Source organism: Moesziomyces antarcticus, assembly GCF_000747765.1.
Source record: "Moesziomyces antarcticus DNA, scaffold: scaffold_v10016, strain JCM 10317, whole genome shotgun sequence".
NCBI classification, from domain to species: domain Eukaryota; kingdom Fungi; phylum Basidiomycota; class Ustilaginomycetes; order Ustilaginales; family Ustilaginaceae; genus Moesziomyces; species Moesziomyces antarcticus.
The window spans coordinates 375,472-397,672 of record NW_014638994.1 but is presented as its reverse complement, the minus strand read 5'-3'; the positions used below and the strand labels follow the sequence as shown (position 1 = coordinate 397,672).

The 22,201-nt window shown below is 62.4% G+C and overlaps 7 protein-coding genes across 7 annotated transcripts; 3 read left to right on the top strand and 4 right to left on the bottom strand.

Moving 5' to 3' along the window:
- Positions 1-97: 97 nt before the first annotated feature.
- On the top strand, positions 98-1,279 carry PAN0_016d5356 (uncharacterized protein; the record flags this gene model as incomplete). The annotated part of the gene is made up of 1 exon (XM_014799297.1): positions 98-1,279. One exon carries the CDS (start codon positions 98-100, stop codon positions 1,277-1,279), a length of 1,182 nt encoding a protein of 393 aa, XP_014654783.1.
- An 86-nt stretch (positions 1,280-1,365) lies between these two features.
- Positions 1,366-4,293, bottom strand: PAN0_016c5355 (uncharacterized protein; the record flags this gene model as incomplete). Its single annotated transcript, XM_014799296.1, has 1 exon — positions 1,366-4,293. The coding sequence occupies one exon, from the start codon at positions 4,291-4,293 to the stop codon at positions 1,366-1,368; it is 2,928 nt and encodes a 975-aa protein (XP_014654782.1).
- A 456-nt stretch (positions 4,294-4,749) lies between these two features.
- PAN0_016d5354 (transcription factor tfiih complex subunit tfb1) lies at positions 4,750-6,768 on the top strand (the record flags this gene model as incomplete). Its single annotated transcript, XM_014799295.1, has 1 exon — positions 4,750-6,768. One exon carries the CDS (start codon positions 4,750-4,752, stop codon positions 6,766-6,768), a length of 2,019 nt encoding a protein of 672 aa, XP_014654781.1.
- Positions 6,769-6,856: 88 nt separating this feature from the next.
- PAN0_016c5353 (uncharacterized protein) lies at positions 6,857-9,487 on the bottom strand (the record flags this gene model as incomplete). The annotated part of the gene is made up of 1 exon (XM_014799294.1): positions 6,857-9,487. One exon carries the CDS (start codon positions 9,485-9,487, stop codon positions 6,857-6,859), a length of 2,631 nt encoding a protein of 876 aa, XP_014654780.1.
- Positions 9,488-9,666: 179 nt separating this feature from the next.
- Positions 9,667-11,160, bottom strand: PAN0_016c5352 (uncharacterized protein; the record flags this gene model as incomplete). Its single annotated transcript, XM_014799293.1, has 2 exons — positions 9,667-9,981; positions 10,771-11,160. 2 exons carry the CDS (start codon positions 11,158-11,160, stop codon positions 9,667-9,669), a joined length of 705 nt encoding a protein of 234 aa, XP_014654779.1.
- A 575-nt stretch (positions 11,161-11,735) lies between these two features.
- Positions 11,736-18,123, top strand: PAN0_016d5351 (glycosyltransferase family 2 protein; the record flags this gene model as incomplete). Its single annotated transcript, XM_014799292.1, has 7 exons — positions 11,736-11,931; positions 12,195-12,619; positions 12,685-16,558; positions 16,864-16,945; positions 17,116-17,248; positions 17,337-17,565; positions 17,735-18,123. 7 exons carry the CDS (start codon positions 11,736-11,738, stop codon positions 18,121-18,123), a joined length of 5,328 nt encoding a protein of 1,775 aa, XP_014654778.1.
- Positions 18,124-19,106: 983 nt separating this feature from the next.
- On the bottom strand, positions 19,107-21,476 carry PAN0_016c5350 (C2H2 finger domain-containing protein; the record flags this gene model as incomplete). Its single annotated transcript, XM_014799291.1, has 1 exon — positions 19,107-21,476. The coding sequence occupies one exon, from the start codon at positions 21,474-21,476 to the stop codon at positions 19,107-19,109; it is 2,370 nt and encodes a 789-aa protein (XP_014654777.1).
- Between the last annotated feature and the right edge of the window lie 725 nt (positions 21,477-22,201).

Sequence of the window (22,201 nt, the reverse complement as noted above, 5' to 3'; positions counted from 1 at the left end):
GCACTTGGACTGTCACGCCAGTTTGCCAACAGGCTGCTTCCTCCACGTCGCCTCCATCCCATCTCGTCCATCACTCGCATACTCGCCCATCGGCACCATGTCCGACACACCTCCAGCTGCTGCGGATCCCACCGCAACCGCCTCTGCTGCCGTCGATGCAGCCGAGGCCGCACGTCTGAAGCGCGAGGCCCGCAAGGCTCGCATCCTCAGCAAGGGCAGCGATCGTCTGGCTCGCATCACCAACACCGGCCGCGGCGAAGGTGCCAGTGCCTACCTCAACGACACGACACCCTCGTTCCCCTCCACCCCCAAGCCCAACGACGCGCCTGCTGCGTCTGCGGCTGCAACGGCTGCATCTGCGGCGCGCGCAGACGACGACGACCCGCTCGAAGTCGACATCTCCACACTTCCGCGCCGAGGCGGGCCGTTTGGCGCACCGTTTGGAGAGGATGCTACCAATCCCTTCCTCATGGGCGCATCCGGCGCAGGTGCAGGCGAGGCACAGAACCCGATGGAGGCGCTCATGGCCATGATGCAAGGTGGACCTCCTGGCGCAGGCGGTCCAGGCGGTGCACCGGGTCAGCAGCCTGACATGTCCGGTCTGCCACCGCAACTTGCAGCCATGATGCAGCAGTTTGGTGCGGGAGGAGGAGGAGGAGGACCGTTTGGCGGTGCTCCTGGTGCGGCTATGCCAACAGCAGTCAAGACCAAGTCGCTTACTGAACGCCTGTTCGGCGTGGTGCAAGCAACGCTCATCGTGGCGCTCGCCATCCTTGCTGCCAAGACATCACTCTTCGACACGGACCACTCGAGCATCGTCCCGGACAGTGTCACCGATATTTTCACTCGCGATGCCGCACCTAGCTCCTGTGTGCTGCAACGATGGGCGCGGCTGGGCTACGAACGGCCCTCGGTTTACGAATGGGGCCTCAATCCTGCTTCGACCTTGTCGTCGCTATCCATGGGGCCATTGTCGTCGCTACCGCTGTTCTGGATCTTCCTGGGTCTCGAGATCGTGCTGCAAGGTGTGAGGATCGCGGTGTTGGCGAGGAAGACGCCCGCGCCACCCTCGATGCTCGCTTCGCTCACCGCCATGCTGCCCATCCCCAACCTCCACCTCGCCATCAGTCTGGTGGGCAAGTACCTTGCGCTCATCAATGCCTTTGTCAACGACATTGCCATCCTCGTCTTTGTGTTTGGCGCAACCGTGCTCTGGTCTGCGCATCAGCTCGGTGGTGCTGGCATGCTCGAATCGCCATACGTCCATGACGAGTTGTAGGACCCCTTTGCAATTCGAACTCTTCGCATCCAAGCATCATCAACTGCTCACATCCAGCGTGAGATTTCCGTGGTATCGTCTATCGTCTAGGTGTGTGTGGTGGATTGGGTGTCTGCCGATGGTGTGGTGGGAGTCTGTGGCTGTGTCGCTGGCTGTGCACGCGGGGGCTGCCTGGATTCATCGCGTTCATGGATCCTAAACAGGCGCACGTCGGTATCGCTCCACAGACCAAACGGCAAGAGCGCGGCGACGTAGATGGTGCCCCACAGATAGCTTCGCAGCCACACGGTGGCATGGTCTGTCCACTGCCATCCCCTCGCATGGATACCTCCCTCGGGAGGCGGAAGGTACTCGGCCATCTCCTGCTCGCGCAGGAATGCCAGTACGCGCGCATCCACATCGCCACCCGTGATCTCGGCGGTGCCCGTCCGTACACCCCCACCCGCTGCAATCCGCTCCACGTCCGGCACAAGTCGATCAATCACCACACGCAACGTGCTTAGCGGCAAGCCAGCGTGCCACGATTCAACCCAAGCGGCTGTCGGGCTGAAACCGTTCTTGCCAATGTACCGCGCCGCCGCTTCTTCCACCACCGACAGCGGGTACTTGGACAACTCGCCCTCCCATGCGCTCGCGGTTTCGGCTTCGAGTGACGACGTCGAGATGCGTCGCATCTTGCCCTTCTCCGCAGCACTCGGTCCCGTCGCTCCATCCCCACCCTCGGCTGAAGTGGCCGAGTCCTCGGCGCGCGGCAGAGGCGGCTTTTCAAGCCTCGCCGCGTTTTGGAACCAGTCCCTCGTATCGGTGCCCACTGCACGCCGCTTCTTCCACACCTCCTCCACCCCCTTGCGCAGCTCAAACGCCTCGAGCGCCGCCACGAGCTGCCTGGCCAGCACGAGCGAGTAGACGAGGTTCACGTTGGCTCTGTATCCAAACGTCATCACCGCATTGATCGCCTCGAGCACATAGAACAGCAGCCTCGGATGGCCTTCGTCCGACAGCAGGAATGCCGGCTGCGAAAACGAGCGCAGCAGATGCATCATGCGCGTCGACGAAGTGATGGACAGCGAGCGCCACACGGGCGCGGTATTGCTGAGCGTGATGACGAGCGGAGCGTACAGCGATGCCAGCTGACCCTTGGTGGCGGCGATGAGCGAGTAGACCCCCTGCACGAGATAGTCGATCGCCGTGTGCCCACCCACCAACCCGAGCCGGCTGGGCAGCTTCACTTTGGCCGCACTCCCCGGTTTGGCGAGGTTGGCCCCGAACGCGCGCTCGCTCGATACATCCTGGAGCAGAAACGCACACATGCGCACGAGCCCCTGGAGCGCCACGTTGTCCTTGTACGTGAGCGCAAAGTACAGCACGACGGTGAGCAGCTCCGGTGCGCGCCGCGCGTCGTCGAGCATGTACAGCCGAAACTTGGCGTTGTGCTCCAGCATGCGCCACAGCAGCACGAGTCGCTCCGCCACCTGGCTGAGCTGCCACGCCGTCTCTGCCGCCCTCCTGCCCTGCCCGCCCGTGGGGATGGAAATGGGGATGGCAAGGATCTGGATGGTGGAGCTGACGTGCTCGTTGAAGCTCTTGGCGAGCCCGGTCCAGATGAATTCAAAGTCGGCCGTGCGGTGCAGCTTGCTGAGGTAGAACCGGAACACGTTGCGCCCCCCCGGGCCAGGTAGGGGACGACCGACGGTGCTGAGGCTCAGCGTGTCGGCCTCGCCCGGCAGCGGCGGCTCGTAGGTGAGGAGCACATCGAGAATCTGCAGCGATAGCGTGACGAGGCTCGAACGCACCTCGTCGTTGGAGCCGCCCACGAGGCCCGTGGCGACGCTGGGCAGGCCGAGCCAGGCGGAGGTGGAGTTGCGCGCGTTGGTGATGCTGGTGTTGATCAGGCTGCACAGCAGCGGCAGCATGATGGCGCGGTCGAGGTCCTGGACGGCGAATTTGAGCGCCGGATCGACGAGCGTCGACTGTTGGTGGGGTGGGATGTAGATGCTCTTGGAGAGCAGCACGAGCAGCAGACGGAGCACCTCGACGCGGTTCGAGACGTGCGCGCGTGTGGTGCCGGGCAGGTCGATGGAGCTGCCCACACCGGCCTCCCAGATGGAGTAGTTGATGCGGTTCGGCAGTGCTGTCTGTGCGGCGTCTCCTAGCTGGTCCTCGGTCCATGGCAGCGTGAATCCGGAGCAGAAGAGGAGGTCGACAACGAGCCTGACCAGCCGCTCGCCCAGGGCGATGGGCACCTCGTCGTCCTCTGCTTGTTGCTGTTGCTTCTCCCCGCTCGCATCCTTGTCGGTTGTATTCAAAGGGTGGTCGATGTCCTGGTCCTTCACTCCATCTTCGTCTTGGTTCTCGTCATCGATCACGAACTGCGCCGAAGTGTCAAGCTTGTCGTGCTCCTCTGCTGTCGCGGTGCTTTGGTCTTGAGAGGACGTCGGTTGCGGTGCAGATTCAGTATATGCTCCAGGAGCCTGTACCCAGAGCACACTGTCCTCGAACGATCGGTCGTCAGACTCCATGACTGCCGGCAGGGTCCTCGTGAGTACGCGGACGACATTGAGCGCCTCCTTTGTGCGGTCCCTCTGATCGGCCGTCGAAGCTGCATTTGCACTTTCAAAGCCGACGAGCGAAGCGCCTGGGATCTTCCATTTCGAGACGTCTGCCAGCCCACCGAGCCTGTCTGCAAAGCGGTCCTGGGTGGAGCGAGTCGGGTCTGCGGGAGGAGGTTCGAAGAGCGGATCGAGCAAGAGGCTCTCGAGGTGTGCGACGAGGACCCGGACGAGCGTGACGACGTTTTCGGGCGCGTCTCTGCGGGCGCGGCGGAGGTCTGCGAGCGAGAGGAGCGAGAAGACGTCCGAGGGAGAGTCGAGCTGGAGGAAGCGCGACCAGTACCTGGAATCGTGGTAGGGGATGTGACGTTCGGCATAGAGGCGCGCGATGCCGTCGACCTCCGAGAGCTTAAAGTCGATCTTGGACTGGCTGCCAAAGATGAGCCGCTTTGGAAGCGAAAGCATGGCGGCCACGTCTCAATGCCGCAGCGGCGGTGATACGGCGATGATGCTGACGATGAGCAATATGATGGATGAGCGAGCGAGCCGGTGGGGCCGTCGGCTCAGCCGTCAGTGTTGGGAAGCCCAGCGTCTGTGCACGACCAACACTTGCCAAACGAGCCAAGGAGTGTTGGTGCGAAAAAACGCAAAAATGTTAGGTTGACGAGCGCAGCTGCGCCCTCCACACGAACACTCAGCCTTTCCCGAGATCACACCTCCATCCCCAAGAAGCGCGCTCCCACGCCTCCCTCGGTCCATCCGAACTTCCTACTCGCTTTCTTTTCCCACCGAGCTTGAGAGTCAGCAGCCATCGGCATCGGCTCTTGCGATAGGAGCGGTCCGTCATCGGCACATCCCACGTCGGTGCCAGCTGGCTGATCCCTCTCGTAGCTGCTGCCGGCAGGGCGATCCACCTCCACCATGTCGTCCTCATCCTCCTCCTCATCCTACATGCACGCGGCCGTCGCCTTCAGCAAGGTGGCCGGCACGCTCTCGCTGCAGACGGACCAAGTAGTCAGATGGGTGCCCTCCTCCTCGTCATCGTCGGTCAGCGCCTTCTCGATCAACTTTGGCGACATCGCGGGCCTCCAAACGTCCAAAGAGGGTGCGGCACAGATCGCACTCATGCTCGTGCTCGCCAACGGCGTGCAGGTCGCATCCAAACCCAAGGTGCTGCTCGTATTCAATGCTGCGCAGCAGACGGCACTCGACGACCGCGAAAAGTTCAAGACCGAACTAGCGGCGGCTGTGAGTCGGAATCGAGCCAGTGCAGATGCTGGTTCGGCTGCACCTTCGACGCCTGCGAGCCCGGCTGCGGCGCCGTCATCGCCGTCGAGCGCAACCCGCGCTGCCACACCGGACACGCGCGCTGCGACGCCTACACAGACGCGGCCCACCTCGACCGCCGCATCGACCGCCGCGTCGCCTGCGCCCTCCAAACGGCCGCGGCCAAAGGACCTGCCGCCGCGCAAGACGGACATCGAGCTGCGCATCAGCGTGATCAAGTCGAATCCGCAGCTGCGCGCGCTGCACAAGGACATTGTCATCAGCGGCCAGATGTCCGATGCCGAGTTCTGGTCGCATCCGCAGCGCCAGCGTCTCATCCGCGCCGAGCGCGCCAAGCTCGAACAACGCGCCGGGCGCAACGCCCGTCTTGCCGACCCGAAACCCACCCCCAACGAGGCGGGCGAGATGAAGCTCAGCATCACGCCCGAACTCATCCGCGACTTGTTTGAGCAGTTCCCCGTGGTGGCGCGCGCGTACGACGAGAATGTGCCCGCAAAGCTCGACGAGGGCTCCTTCTGGACACGCTACTTCCAGTCCAAGCTGTACCATCGCCTGAGGACGAGTGCACGATCCGCGGCTTCCGAACACATTGTGCAGGACGATGCGATCTTTGACGCGTACTTGACCGAGGAGGATAACCAGCTCGAGCCGCGGCGCATGTTCAATCCGCACGATCGGCTGCTCGATCTGCAGGCGACCGAGGAGGACCATGGCGAGACGGGCAATGAGAAGGACTGGACCATGCGCGCCGGTGCCGAGCGCCGCACGCTGCCACTCATGCGCAGGTTCAACGACCATTCGCAGAGCCTGCTCGATTCGGCACTGGGCGATCAGGAGGAGGAACAGCGCAAGCGCAGACGCATCGTGGGTGGCGTGGGCGAAGAGTACTCCGATCGACCCCCAGGGGAGGGTGAGGGTGAGGAGGACGAGGCGGGGGATTCGGTCGACTGGATCAAGAATCACTACTACAAGGAGATTGTCATTGACGAACTCAACGAAACGCGCCGCGACGACACTGTGCGTCTCAACATGGCCGGTCTCGAAGGCTATCTGAGCAACCCACGCGATTCCGCCGACTCGACCTCTCCCACCAAATCCACCACCGGATCGTTCGAAGTCGTCCCCGACACGGTCTCCGAGTACGTAGGGCTTGTGGAGAGGTTCAACGCCGAGGTTCAGTCGGCCAGTATCGGGCTGGGGTCGTTCAAAACCAGCGCGGGGGGGACGGAGAAAGCCATGTCGCGCATGGTGGCCAACCTGCGTTCGCGCTCTCTCAACCCCCGAGCAGCCTCGGACCTCAAAACCCTCCCCGAGGCCGTGCAAAAGTCGCTCGTAAGCCTCCAGGCCTCGACGACCGAATTCCTGCGCCAGTTTTGGAACGCCATCGCTCCCGGTCCCGACGACAACGACGCTTGGTCCGCCCACCCAACCCAACCGGATCAAGAGGCACGACTAGAAGCGCGCACCGCAGTCGCAGTGAAAATGGCCGCCAACCTCAAAAAGTTCGCAGCTAGGATCGATGACATGCTCGCAACTTCCACTACGGGCATCAACGACCAGGTCGACGCCAAGGTCGAGGCCCTCCTCGCTCCCACCCAGCGTGCAGTCGACCGGGCTCTGTCAATCGCCCGTGCGCGCGCGTTCATCACCTAGACCCCCCACACACCGTACCGAATGCCAAAAATGATATGAAAAGAGCGTTGCTGTGCGCACCCCATATATTGCGTGTGGAAGCGCGTCATCAACGGCCCACCTGCGCACGCAGCCGTTCCTGTCGGTGCAGATAGGTGAGGTAGTCGACCAGGAAGCGCACCTGCTCGGCCGTCTCGATTGCCTTGGGACTGCGGCGTCGGCGGATCGTCTCAATGAGCGAGCGCACCGTCTCGAGAATCGTCTCCGCGTCGTCGTCGGCATCGTCCACCTCCGACGCACGCGGCTTGCGAGGCTTATCGTCCAGCTCGTGCGCATGAGGCAGGAACTTCTGCGCCTTGTCCTTGGACGATGTGCGCGGCGGCTTGTCGGCGACAAAGCCCATCTTCAACAGCCACGCGCACGCGATCAAGCCGGCGCGGCCCACGCCGCCACGGCAGTGCACCAGCACATTGGTGCCGCGCAGCGTGCAGTCGGTCACAATGGCCGTCATGGCGGCGTCCATCTCGGCCACCTTGGTGGGCGCGAATCCCTCCGCCATGGGCAGCCGGAAGACGTCGAGCCCGAGCCGGTCCGCCTCGCGCTCGTACTCGGCCCACGGCGCACCGAGGTACTCGAGCTCCTCGTCGTTGAGGCAGCACACCACCGCGCGCACGCCGATGCTGTGGATGCGCGCCAGGTCCAGCCCGAGGTCGCGGCAGATCGCCCCGCGCCCACGCACCGGCCCAGACAGCCGCACCTTCTTGCCCGGACACGACGAGAGCAGCAGGTTGCCCACGCTGCCCTCGTCGTTGGCGCCGGGGATCGTGTTGAGCGCCTGCGTGTTCTCGCGCGCCGCCTGTTCGGCCAGCTGCGACTGCGACAGATAGTTGGCGCTCGGATCGGTGGCGGTGACCGCGGCGAGGTCGAGCATGTGATGCAGCCGGATCAGACGGCCGCAGTGCACCTGCTCGTGCGCGTGGTCGTCAAAGTAGCGCTCCGTCGCCGCAGTACCCGCGGCGGCGCTGTCGGCGCGCAGTGCACGCAGCTGCGGCTCGGCGAGCGCACGGATGCGCCGTCCGACTTCGGGCAGCAGCTCGTCTGGCAGGATGGGGCTGATGTGGATCGGATGCGTGTCCGACGTCTTCATGGCCAGCTGATTCTGCAGCTGTTGCTGCTGCTGCTGCTGCTCGGCCGATGACGACTCGGCTAGGCTGCTCGCAGGTCCGGAGCCGTTGCCTGTCGTGTGCACGAGCGGGCCAAGCGAGCTGTTGTCTGTCACGGCGGGTGCGCGCTCGTCGACATGGCCCGGCTTGGGGGCGGTCGTGTCGACGTTCTCCATCTCCTGCGCCATGACGCGCTCCTTGTCCAGGGGTCCGCCCACCTCGACGCTGCTTCCCGCTTCTGACGACGTCATGAGCTCGTCGGCCAATGTGTCCTTGTTCGGACCTTGGTTGCCTTGCGCGTTGGGCTGCGCGTTGGGCTGAGTGTCACCGTTGGCGCATGAGCGTTCTGGCGCAGCAGAGCCATTCTCGGCCATTCGCGTAGAGCGGTCGAAGCGCGAGAGGTCGACTTGGTCCGAACGCGATACTGGCGCCACCTCGTCCTCCTCCGATGACGAGGCGGGCTCGGGCGCGGCCGTTGCGGAAATGGACTCGGCCATGGCCTCGCCCAGGTCGCGCTCGACCTGTTTGAGCTCGGATCCGTCTGTGTCGGCGTCGGTGCGTAATACACACCTTGCACGCGTGTCGGGCGGTGTCGTGAAGGATGCGGGGCGCTTGGTTCCAAGCTGGGCAGGTGCTGTGCTGGCGTCGCGAGATTGTACGGGCTGGGACGGCTTCTTGAAGACGTCGGCTGGGAGGCGAAGCACAGGCAGATCGTCGTCGTCGCTGTGCACGGCCGCGACTTTGCGGCGACGCTTTGCGATGAGCCACGCTTTCGCCTGGCGTTCCTCGTCGCGCTGGCGCATCATGGTGGTGTGAACCGCATCGGGCTGCTGCAAAGTGATGGGGATGTACGCAAAGGGGGATCCGCGCGGACCGAACTTCATGACGCTGTAAGGGCTGAGGTGATGCTGGGAGGCGAGGTGGGAGAGATCCATGAGTGCGAGCCAGTGATAGTTGCCCGCGGAGATGGCCGACCTGTGCGCGCTGGCGACGAGCTTGTCGCGCTGGAGGTAGTTGTACTCGCTGGCGGGGATGCGACCGTTGTGGTCGAGCTGGTAGCTGCTGATGCCGTCGAAGCCCTTGGACTGCGGTGGTTGACGCAGCAGGCTAGGGTCTCGATCTTGCGGCTTGGTGGCGATGGACAAGGCGGCACCGGGTGCGTTTGCTATGGACGGATCGTTGGCGGCGTCGACACCGTTGGAATGGGTGTGGTGGCTGTGACCATTGGCGTGGCCGTTGGTGGCGCCTTTATGGACAGCATCAGCTGCACCGTTGGCTTTGCCGTTCTGGGACGTCGCCCCGGCGTGTTGAGACTGTGTTTTCCCGGAGGAGGAGGTGGGCCGCGACCTGGATTGACGGGACCTGTTTGCGCCATTTTCTTTGTTGGGACGAGAGTTGTTGTTGTTGTTGCTGGTCTGGGACGACGAGGATGATGCAGGTGCTGGCGGACGATGCGGGAAGGTCACAGGCTTGGAGCCGAACTCCGTGACGGGGGAGGGGACGACCGAGGGGATGGTATGCGCCGATGGCGAGAGCGGCGGCGACAAGGCGGGCTGTTGCACCACGGGCTGCGCCATAATGTATGGAGGATGGACTGACCTGGGAAAGTGGCCGAGAGAGCGGGGCTTGGCGCCGAGATGGCTCCTAGGTGCAGGAGGTCGAGATCCACGGGAGCAAGTGCGAAGGGGGTTCCAGGTAGAACAAAGTTACCAACGAATGCTATAGGGCCATGCTCAATGCTCGATGCTCGGTGCTGTCAAGGATGCAGAAGGCGTAAAGCTGAGGAAATGGTGATGCTGTCGTCGACCAAGGTGGCAGATGTGACGTTGTACGTAGTGACAAGGTTGAGACGGCGGGCAGAGTTATGAAGCTGGCCGCTGATGTAGAAATCCGAGCAGAACGAGGCGCGTGCAAGCTGATCCGATGATGTATAAGTCCGTGAGAGACGAGGCAGAGGCAAAGCGAGAGGAAGTGAGGGAGAGACGAGAAACGTGAGATCCTTGGAATGTATGCTGGGCCGAGTGAGGGCGATGTGCGCTGGCAGAGTGTTGGTGTGGGTGAGTGATCGAGACTGCGCCGATGGCGAGGTGTCGTTAGCAGCAGAACAGCGGCGACGACAGCAACGACGACGTCGGCGAAGGTGATGCTGTGATGGCGAGGAGGGAGGGCGAGAGGGCGAGAGGGCGAGAGGGGCTCAGATGGCTTGGCCAGGGCCAGAGGATGAGAAGGATGCACACGACCGGGCCAGCCGACAGGACGGCACTGGACGAGTGAAGCGGTGGTGGTGGTGGCGTGGGGGCACACAGCAGGCCCAGCAGCAGGCCGCACCGAAGCTCGATTGCGTTGTGCATGACATGCCCCTCGCCTGCCTGCCTGCCTGCCTGCCACACTGCAGGTCACACTTCTCTCTCTCTCCCTCTCTCTGCCTCACTGCAGCAACGCGTTCCAGCTGTCAAGCACCGGCGCTGTTGACTTGCTCCCTCGCTCGACATCACTCTTCGAACCGCAATCACTCTCCCTCGGCTTCTCCGCTCGCTGCGCCCTTGATCGATCGGTGAGGTTCCGAATTGACCCTCACGAACAACGCAAGCAGAATCCCGCTCGACGACGACTAAGACGTCGCAACTGGAAAGTGTGGGCTCGCGAGATTTGGGGGGGCAGCCTCGCTTGGATCATTGACAGCCACCGAGCCGCGCCAAAGGCAGCGAGGACCCTAACCTGCGGAAATTGAGGAGAGCCGGTATTTTTTCTTGCACACGCCTCACGCGCACTTGCGCTGCAAAAGCGCAGAGGAAAGACCCTGGCCCAATCGGACCCTGAGCAAGGCGACTGGTTCACGCAGCGTTGCGCCGGTACAAACTGTGCGCGACCGCGAGCTGATGGCGATCTGGTGGTGGTGGCTTCGAGGCGTGGGTGCGGTGCGCGCGGCTGACCTCACGCTTCGGACCCACCGACGAGGGGAAAGCGTCATCCTCTGCTTCGCTTCGCCTTGACCAATGAGCTGGGTTTGGGCGTCCGGGATCGAGAGACACCTCTGCCTGTGTTGCAGAGTGGCAGAACTCGCTCCAGGCAAGCGAAGAGCGACGACCGAGGCGTTTCGCGATCGGGCGAGAATGCCAAATTCAGGGTCCAGTTCCACACGACGCACAGTTAGCGAGGCACCGGAGACGGACTCAAGCGCTGAAGCGCGCGCCTGCCTGTCAAAAATGACGGGAGAAACGAAATCCGCCCGGTTGCCCTGCGCTGCCATCGCTGTGGCGATCGAAGAGCGTGATTCAGATTTTCGGAGTGCGGTACGCAGGCCCCGATCTTTGGGGACATCAGCTCAACGTCATGCCCGCGCTCCATCTCAAATTCGCCGCCCGCTCTCTCGAACGAGAGACTGTCGCATCCATCTTTGGTCACTCGATTAGTCCCATCGGGGTCTCCATCGGCGATTGTCTTGCCCCCTGGACAAATTGTGCAGAATTGCAAATCTGACACTTTCACATCTTGCATCGACGAGCCAAGGCGTCTTGCTAAGCGAGAGAGGGGAGAGCGAGCGTGCGCCAGCGCAAGTTGCACGCAGCACGTTTCGCCCCTGCAGCTTTGCAACCCAACCTCGCACACTGGCGTCCTTCGTGCTTCCTCCCCATCCTCTTCTTCACGCACAGCAAACCCGCATCTTCTCGTTTCCCTCGTGACTACGCTGGAAACGCTGGAAGCTGAACGTACGTCACATCTTTCTGAGCTTGATCTTTCTGAGCTTACTCCAAGACACTGCGAAGAGTGTGACGCTGAAATTGGCCGGCACTGGAGTCTTCAGGAGGGACGCCAGTGACGGGGATGAGCCGGCGGTGCTGCGTGTTGGTCTCGGGCGGGGAACGCCTGTTGAGCAGCGATTTCGCGTCGGACTCTGTGCAAACGGCAATTTTTAGAATTTCGCGTCGCAAGGATGCAGCTCGCAAGGCAGCGAGACGCAGCACAGCGCAACAGGCCTCCGAGAATCCTCAGCTCCGAGCTGCTACGCAGAGTGCAGAGAGTGCAGCGTGCAGTTCTCGCCTCGCCTCGGCTACCGAAGCTGCACTTCGGATTTGGCGATTTCCCCCACGCACACAGCTTGGCCTCCTGGCGGCGATGTGATTTCCCAAGAATGCAGGCTGCACTCGCTGGCAACCCTCTCTGAACTGCGCTGAACTGCGACTGCAATTTTTCTCGCATCACCCGCTTGGCTGCACGCGTTGAGGTCGAGCGTGGCCTGGGTCTGCGCTGGACCTCGCATGAGTGAGTGACTGCGCTCGCCAGGCCTCGGTCACCGAGCTCGCGGCTCATCCGACTCGCCGTGCGTTGAGCTGTCACGCACTGGCACGCCCTCCTATCCACACCAATCCCAGCACACGCCTGCCTGCATCGGCACCACCGAGAAGCTCGGCGTCCTCCTCCTCGTCGTCGCTTTCCTTCGCCTCCATCGTCTTTGCCTTGGCTACCTCCCTCTCCCTCTCCTTTCCTCATCATTCATCCTCTCCTGCGTCGTTGTCTGGGACGAACCAACGTCGCTTCCACCGCCATCCTACATCAGCGACAGCATCGCCGGCGATCGCACTTCTCGCACAGGGGCCTCTCCCTTTCTTCCTTCGTTTGAACCTTACCCTACATCCTTGCCCACGGCTCCCTTCCCCACCTCGTATACCTGGGACGACTGGATCGACTCCACCACCCGCAACCCGCTTGTTCCCCCGTGTTCCTCTGCTTGCATCGTCCGCAGTCCCTCATCTTTTGCTTTACGCTCGCTTAGTCTTTCGCCCAACGTCGTCTCTTCGGACAACGACACGCGCGCACCCACACTCCTTTGCTCCCCGGACTCTCCTCTTTCCCCTCCACCGTCTCACTTCATCTTGAGGCGCGGCTCACTTCCCCCACTGCGCTTGCGCCAGCTCCTCGCGACGGCAGTGCACGCCAACCATCAGCCTCGCGCTCAACAGCCTCAGCCACCATGCCGGCCATTCAGCGCAACACCACCTTCACAAAGACCTTTATCCGCAAACCGGGTCAGCGCAATGACCAGTCAATACCGCTCCATACCGAGGCGCCGCCTCCGCTTCGACAGCCTACCCGCATCGCTCGCGCAAAGACTCTCACGCGACCCGAGCGCAGCCAGCCCCAGGTCCCCTTGATCAACCCCTCCAGCAGCGGGCCAGGCTTCTCCTCGGCCGCAAGGGAAAAGAGCACCTTCTCATGGTGGACCGCCTTTTCCCTCGTCGCCACCTTTTGGGCGCCCAGCCCCGTCCTCAGCACCTGCTGCGGTCTCAGGGACAAGATGAGCCGGCAGGCGTGGCGCGAAAAGGTCTCGCTCGTCTTCCTCGCCATCCTCCTCGGCGCCTTTATCGGATTCATCACCATGGGCCTCAACGCTTCCCTCTGCCCCCAGGCCGCGAGCAACACCGCAAAGTCGCTCGTCAAGATCGGAACCGGCGGCGCCGTCCTCGGCGTGCAGGGCTGGGCCATCGACATCACCTCGGCGCATCATCTGCCCGGAACAGAGGTCGCCGCGCTCTTCACTCTTTCTACCACCTGCTCCGGCTCCGACATCTCGTCTCTCTTTACTCGCACATCGAGCGTCAACTTTCCCGCCTGCCGCGGATCCACCGCCGCCTACGCCGCCGACCCCATCTGCATGGCGCTCAACGGCACCGCTCTCCCCAACTGCCCGCTAGGCCCCATGACCGACGCCACCTTTGCAACCTACGGCATGCGCAACGAGTCGCGCAGGATCGGCTACGGCTGGGAGGACATCGAAAGCGGCAACTTCTCCAACTTTATGGTGCTCGACGGCAGCGTACTCAACATGACGCCCTACCTCCGAGCCAACCCGGCTCCCATCCAAGGCGACGTCGTCGACCTTGCCATCCGTCAGCAGCTCACCTCGGGCCTCAAGGGCGGCCGCGACTCTACCATGATGTTCTACACCAATCCCACCGCTCGCAAAGCCATCAAATGTCTCGTCCAAAAGTATGAAGCCGGAAACATCGACAAGATCACGCCGGGTTGCTTCATCTCCAACCTTGTCCTCTACTGCTCGCTCGTCGTCATCTTGGCCATCGTCCTCATTCGCTTCTTCATGGCCGTATGGTTCTCGTGGTTCATGGCGGGCCGCATGGCTTCCCCGCCTCGTTCGTCGCGCAGACGCAAGATCGCTCCCAACGTCCTTCCCGACGGCGCCATGACCTCTGTCAACTCGTCCGGAGCAGCGCCCTGGGCCAACAAGCAGCGTCCGCCACCGTCGCAGCCCGTGCGTCGTCGACGCGGCTCCAACGCCTCCGCCGCGCCCTCGATCCCCGACAGCCTCTCGATTCAGCACATTGGCGGCGAGCCCTATGTCGTCTGTCTCGTCACTGCCTACTCGGAGAACGAGGACGGCATCTCGACCACCCTCACCTCGCTCGCCGAGACCGACTATTCGGACCAGCGCAAGCTCCTCTTTGTCGTCGCCGACGGCATGGTCACCGGATCGGGCGAAGCCATGAGCACTCCAGACGTCTGTGTCTCGCTCCTCGAGGCAGACCCGCGCTTTGGCACGCCAACGCCCATGAGCTTCATCTCGATCGGTCAGGGCAAGAAGGAGCACAACATGGCCATGGTCTACGCCGGTCACTACACGCGCGCAAAGGGCCACCGCACGCCCATGGTCGTCGTCGTCAAGTGCGGTGCACCCGAAGAGGCGAGCGACTCCAAGCCCGGTAACCGCGGCAAGCGTGACTCGCAGATGATCCTCATGAACTTCTTCCAGCGCGTCACGTACAACGATCGCATGACGCCGCTCGACTACGACCTCTTCCGCAAGGTGCACACGCTCATGGGCGTCACGCCCGACTTTTTCGAGCTGTGCCTCATGGTCGACGCCGACACCATGGTGTATCCCAAGGCGATGAAGACGCTGGCCAACTGCATGATGAGCGATCCGCTCATCATGGGCGCGTGCGGCGAGACGCGCATCGCCAACAAGACGCAGAGCTGGGTCACCATGATCCAGGTGTACGAGTACTTTATCTCGCACCACCAGGCCAAGGCGTTTGAGTCGGTGTTTGGCGGTGTGACGTGTCTGCCAGGCTGCTTCTCCATGTACCGCATCAAGGCGCGCAAGCTCACCGACGACGACTGGGTGCCCATCATTGTCAAGCCCGAGGTGACGCGCGAGTACAGCCAGAGCATCGTCACCACGCTGCACCAGAAGAATCTGTTGCTGTTGGGAGAGGATCGATTCCTGACTACGACGCTGCTGCGCACCTTCCCGAACCGCAAGATGGTCTTTTGCCCCGAGGCGCGCTGCAAGACCGAGGTGCCTCATACGTTCAGCATGCTGCTCTCACAGCGCCGCCGCTGGATCAACTCGACGATCCACAACCTCATGGAGCTGGTGCTGGTGCGCGATCTGTGTGGCACGTTCTGCTTCTCGATGCAGTTTGTGGTGTTTATGGATCTGCTCGGCACGGCGGTGCTGCCGGTGTCGATTGCGCTGACGTACACGCTCGTGGTGACGTACTGCCTCAACCCGCCGCACTCGTTTACGGAAGCGATCCCGCTGATGCTGCTGGTGGCGGTGATTGGTATGCCGGCGCTGCTGATCCTGCTGGCGACGCGCAAGGTGGTGTACGTGCTGTGGATGTTGATCTACCTGGTGGCGCTGCCGGTGTGGAACTTTGTGCTGCCCGTCTACTCGTTCTGGCACTTTGACGACTTTTCGTGGGGAGAGACGCGCAAGGTCGAGGGCGAGGGCAAGCAGAAGGGCCACGGCGACGAGGGCGGCCAGGCGACGGGCAACATGGTACCGCTGCGAAGGTGGGAGGACTGGGAACGCTCGCGGCTGCGCAAGAAGAAGCGCGAGGAGAAGCAGCGGCGCGATCTCGAGCGCCAGTTTGGCGCGGGCTTCCACAACGACGCCGGCTCCGACGGCGAGATGGAGCGCAAGGAGCCGGGCATGCCGCTGTCGCGACCCGAGAGCGACTCGTTTAGCGACTCGGTGACGGTGAGCGACTTTGACGACGACAAGTGGGGCAACCAGATTGGCGGGTACGACGAGTCGCTGCCGCCGCCCGTGCAGATTGTGCGCCACTCGGTGTGGGTGGGCGACCAGGAGGTGGTGATCGACACGGAGGACATGGAAAAGATGCTCGAGACCGGCTGGGACGACAAGGCCTTCCGCGCCAAGACGGTGGGCAAGCCGGGCGCGCAGCCGCAGTATCCTTCGGCGGTGAACCGCCACCGACTGTCGCAGATGGGCATGTTCCCGCCGAACCGCAATGCTCCCGCGGTGCCGGACATCCCGTCGCGCTTCGGGCCTGCACCGGCGAGTGGCGGCGGCGTGTTCAGCAAGGGCGGCTACCAGCCGGGCAGCTACGAGATGGAGCGTACGCCGAGCCCGGGCGAGTATGCGAGCCTGATGCGCGGCGCGCCGTCGCCGTCGTCGCCTGGCTTCCCGCCCATGCAGCCGTACGGCCACTCGTCGGCGGTGGGCGGCCAGCAGCCGGCGACGCACGCGCGTCAGCGCTCGGGTGGAGGCACGCTGAGCAGCGCGCAGCAGCCGTACCAGCCGCCGCGTGGTACCGGCGGCGGTGGTGCGGGCCGACCGCCAGCCAACGGTCAGGGCCGTCCTGGCGCCGGCGCTGGTGCTGGTGCGCGCAGCTACCACGATCGGTTTGCGTAGTAGTCTTTTCTATGTGGCTTGCCGACGGAATGACACGGTGGTATTGTTGTTTGGTTTGTCTAGCAAGACTGTACGCGGCTCGCTTGCGGTCTCGAAGGCGTTCGCCAGAGGGGGATGGGGAGGTGTGTGAGGAAAGCGAGGGAGTGTGGTTGGGGTGGTGTTGGGGGTTTTTTTTTCGTACGGGAGAGAAAATGGGCGGGTTGGGTGTGTTGGTTTTGACGCGCGCGCCGCGTGGGGGAATTTGGAGCTGGCGGTGGGGACGCGTGCATGCAGGTGTTGTTCTCCGCTGCATTTTCGGGGCCATCACCGTCACCACCACCGCGACCACTACCATCACCAACACCACCACCACGCGGTTTCCTACACACTTGCGGGGGGATCTTCGATTCGTGCACACCCACGGGGGCTTGACCACGAGCACAACTTTTCGTTGCACACCACGCCTTCCAAAACCCGCCTGGACTTGGCATTATCAGTTTAGGAGCCGGAGACCCGGGTTGGATCTAGAACTAGGTTGTTTTGAAGTGGACATCGCTCTTTCCCCACACCTCTTCTTGCGGTATTGCGACCGGGGTTTGATACGATGGATGCACACGACGAGGTGGAAGCGGGCTTCTTCGAGCGCGAACGCGATCGACTCATCCAAGACATTTCCAAAGTACGTCGTGCCCTCTCGCCTGTCTCGCTCGCGTTTTCGTCGCTTTTCTTACTGACGCATTTGGCTTTGGTGTGCGGGGGGGTTATAGGGCGTAGAGACGGTTTTGGGAAACGTGAATGGGGTGAACCGCAAGCTGGAAGAGACGGTTTCGGTGGGCGACGAGTTTCACCCGATCGCGCACTTGTGGTCGCGCTTTGCCGGGATCATGGCCGCCTCTGGAATCCCGGATCTGCACCCGAGCTACGAGGGCAACAAGGAGGATCAGGGCGAGATTCGATTGGATAGCGATCCGAATTTGCCCCCCGGTGTGGCACCTGGTGGCGGAAGGATCTATAACTAAGCTGTATATTACCCCGCAGTGATACTATGACGAATTGCGAGATGCGAATCGAAGAGCGTGGGGTTGCGATGGATGAAAGACGACCGACCGAAACCGCACGATGTCGCGCTGGGTTTGCAGCCGCTTGACGCTGCTGGTATGACTAGAGGGAGGGGTAGGAATGCACTCGGGTGCAGCGGATGTGGATGCTGCTGCCACATTGGCGTGCACCACCGGCTCACGCGCACTCCTCAAACGCATCCCGGACCAGCCTGCTCTTTGCAACATCCATGCAGATTGCACGCAGCTTTCGCCTCGACCATCTTGGGCAATGTCGATCCTTGCGCGTCGAGGTGTCAAATCCCAAGCCTCGAGGATGCAAACGCACTCGTGGTGCGCTCTGCCTTGGGCAGGTTGCGATCTTGGTTTGCTCGCCATCTCAACAACAGTCCACGCCGCTGCCAAAGCTGCCATGCACGTCCTAAATCCAACCGCATCACTCGATTCAAGAATGGCGCGTGGCGTTTGGATGCTGGCGCTCAACCGTCCATGCTGAGCACCGATTGCACACCCGACCATCTTCGACACTCGCCCAGTCGTGTTTAGAGTGGCCATGTGCATAGCGTGGACGAGCTTGGATCGCTACTCAACCCACGCACTTGTTGCATCCACACGCGTGGTGCGTGAACCCATTGTCGCCTTCGATCCATCGCACCACCAACACCCCTGTTCGCAGAAAAGAAGAGCGATTCCGATAGCACACACAGCAGCGAGGGCAGTAGCGAGGGAAGCGCGATGCTGCCTGCTCAATGATGCGGCCGAGTGTCTCGATCAACAACCGCCAGTCTCGCGCGCTTTCACACCGCCGTCCCACACCGCCCATTTCGACAGCAGCTTGCAGCGGGTGGCATGGCATTGCATCGTTGCTGTTGCTGCTCTCGCACCGCACATCTCGCTTCGAAAGCCTGCTCAAGACGCATGCTGTTGACACTCAGCGCACCACACAGCAACACCGCACACAAGTGGCATTGCCATTGCCATTGCACTGTCGTTGCTCGTACTCTACTGTACCTCGAGGCGAGCTTTCCATTTCACACCATGAAGAAAGCCGAATGCATTGCCTGGTCGCTTCGCAGTCGCCGCACCACCCGCCCAGCACAAGTGTCATTGCATTGCGTCCCAGTGTTGCTGGCTGCGTTCGAACGGCACACCACCTCTTGCAAGTCCCTCCACTGCGGCGGTCTGAGCGAGAGAAAAGGATGCATTGCATGTGTTGATCCTCGCTGAGCAAACCACAATCGCACAGCGTCGTCCACAGCCGCGACCGCATCGCATTGGGTTGCATTGCACTGTCGCTGCTGCTGTTGCTGCTCTAAACTCTCCTTGCGCACGACGGAAAGCGCAGAATGCAGCACGTGATGACGAGGGCTCCATCGCAGTTTGGCAGCACCTAGTCCGGATGCTCGACACGCCACCGCGCGAGCAAATGAGTCCGGGGCCAACGATTGTCTGCTTTGACCCTCGAGCATTCCCGACTCTTCACCCACGATGCACGCCACCAAACGCGGCCAACTGCACGCCCTTTGCCTTTCCCTTCTTCTTCCTCCCACCCTCCTGACTCTCGACCAACGCCTCGCTGAGACCGTCCAAATTGCCCAGCCCCTGCGCATCGTCGATTCGGCCGGGTGGAGGCATCCAAGGCGTGTTGGAACCCGATCCACCAGGCGTAGCACCGGCACTGGCAGCGGGTGACTTGTTGAAGAGCGACTTTTTCTGTTCGTTGATCGCCTTTTTCGCCGCATTCGTCGGCAGGCTCGGGAACGCCGATGCATTCACAGCCCTGCTGGGGCCGCTTGAGTGGGCTCGTGCCACATACGGCTTTGCGGCGGGCACAACCACGACGGGCGAGGCTGCACTCCACTTTGCACTCGGGGCTGCAGCGCGGGCGGCTGCATTGTGCGCCACCGCATGCGCCAGCGAACCCGGCACCCCCACCGAGCCTGATGAACCACCGGCACTGCCTAGACTGGGGAAGTGCTCACGTAGGGCAACTGGTCGACCAGCTCCATGACCCGACGACGCAGAAGCGGCTCGCTCGACGTTGTCCCACACAGCCGAAGTTGCAGCCGAGGATTTCTTGATGTTCTTCAGTGCACGTCCTGCACCTGCATACCCGGACCCCAACACCACCCCTCCACCCGCTCCACCCGAAGGCGTAAGAGAGGGAAACTGGGTGCGTTCGATCCTGTATCCCGCCCACGCATCACTAAGCGCCTTGCTCTTGTCTCTATCATCCAAGAGGTCGACGAGACCGTTGACGAGGGGTGCGCAGTCGTCCATCTCCTGCACGAGCGAATGGAGGGTGCTGATCAGATCGCGCGCCGACGATTCGCCGCTCTTGAACGCACGTACGCACGCGCGGAACGAGGCGATACGCGCCTCGGATCCCCCGAGCACCCGCGACGCCTTGTCCATATACGCCTGGTGACGCTCCTCGATACTGCGCTCGTCGGTAACCGTGCGCACGCGGTCCGCAGCAACACCTTGTGGCGAAGCGGTGGTGAGGCCCGATCCAAACATGGCGCGGCGCGATGCGTGGTTCGCCGGCCCGGCACCTGGCACATGCGCACGCGAGGCGAGCGACGACACCCCCAACACATCGCGATTCTCGGACCCGGATGCACCTGCATCCGTCGCCTCCGCCCGTGCTTTCCCCTTACGGCCCCCGGCGCCCGATCGACCCGCTCCGCCCTGGCGCGCGTCGCTGCTGGTGTCGTCGTACGAAAAGTTGGCCTCGATGCGCATCGCCTCCCTGCGCTCTCTGCTCGACAGCTCGTTGCCGTGCTCCTGCACCTGGTGCGCCTTGAAGTCCACCTCGCTCTCAAACACGATGAACTTCTTCTCGAGACAATCGCCATTCTCGCACAGCCAGTGCGCGTTGCGAAAATGGCGCTCGAGCATGTTGTAGTCGCGGTAGTACTTCCATCGTTCCTCTGGTGTCCCGCTCGCCTTGCAGATGTGGCACTGTTCGTGCTGGTCGCGCATGTGCGCAAACAGCTCGTCATCCCCATAAAAGAGCGTGCGGTCGTATTCGCACAGCTTGTGTTCCTGCTTTTCGTGCGCCGCGAGCGACTGGGCCGTGTGCAGCGTGTGTTCGTGCGCAAAGATCTTTTTGTTGGTGATGCACAGCTGGCACACCAGCCGGTCGTGCTCGCGACGCACGTGCGCCTTGAAGTCGCGCCATCCTGTGCAGGCCACCTCGCAGTTCGCGTCGGGGCAGTTGTAGCGCAGCAGCAGCACCGTCTCTTCCAGCGCCTCCTTGGACTCGAAACTGATCGGCAGCTTGCGGTCCGAATACGGAATGTCCGAAGGCTCAAAGTCGGCAAAGTTCTTGGTGGGCGAGGTGGTGAAGATGAGACGGTCGATCTTGGCCTTGCAAAAGGTGCACTGGTCCTTCTTGTACAGCACCAGCAGACGCAGCGCGCAGATGTGGCACGTGCGGTGGTCGCACGGCGCCAGCGACGTGAGCTTCACCGGGTCGGCGCAGATGAAGCACACATCGACGTCCGGAGGCAGCTCGCCCTCGTCGTCGTCGGTGGTGGTGGTCGTATTGTCTGCGTTCGCACTTGCTAGTTGCGGCACAGGTGCGGCGTTGTTGCTGGCTTGCGCTGCTTGGTTTGGCTTGGATCGGGGTTGCCTGGAGTTGTTGAGGCGCGAACGATTGCTGTTGCTGTTGCCGTTGGTGGCAGAGGCATCCGCATTCGCATCGGCAGCGGTGAGCGAGCCGCCGAAGTTGGCGCGACGACCGCCTCTTGACGAGTTGGACGACGAGCCTCCTCCTCTTCGCCCCGTGGACGTCGCTCCTCCACCACGCCGTGTGGAAGGTATGCTTTCTTGCGCCGTGCTCATTGCTCCTGTAGTGTGAGTGTGTTTGTAGAAGGATAGCAAGAAGGATTGTCGGTTGGAAGAGAGAGAGAATGTGTGTGGAGCGGCAAACTGTGTGTCGTGCGCAGAGCGAGCCGAAGAAGCAACACCGCTGCTGACCCACCTCCTGGTGCCTGGAGGCGAAGCCAATGACGAAAGAGGAGCTGCGCTGCGCAGGAAAGCGCAACTTTGCTGAGTCGCAGCTGCAGCGGCGGCGTTACGCACCAGCTGCAGAACGTGGAAAGGCCGAGCCTAAAGTCGTGCCTTCGATCTGACAGATCCCGATACTATTGGCGGTAAACCTGATCGGGGATAACGGCAGCGGGATGGCTGCCTGCAGTCGATCGTCGCAAGCGTTTTTGGCCGGGCGTTGGCGGCGCGACGTGAAGGCGAGAGCAGCCAGGGCAAGACCGACTCGCGCGAAAACTTTTTTTTCATCAGCCACAGCAAAGGCTCAGTCGGCGCTGCGCTGCCCAAATTTAGAGCCACCGACCGCCTCGAGTGTGAAGGAGAGAAGTTCGAAAAATCGATTTCTTCTTGCCGTCTCGGCTGTCGCCCCCTTTCTTCCGCGCTGAGGCTCTGCGCAGAGAAAGAGAGAGGGAGAGGTGCGTCAGTTTTTTTTTCTCCCTCTCGCTCTGCTGCTCAGTCGGCGAGCCAGCTGTGGGCCTGCGTGTGAGTGAGAGTGAGAGTGAGAGTGAGAGTGAGAGTGA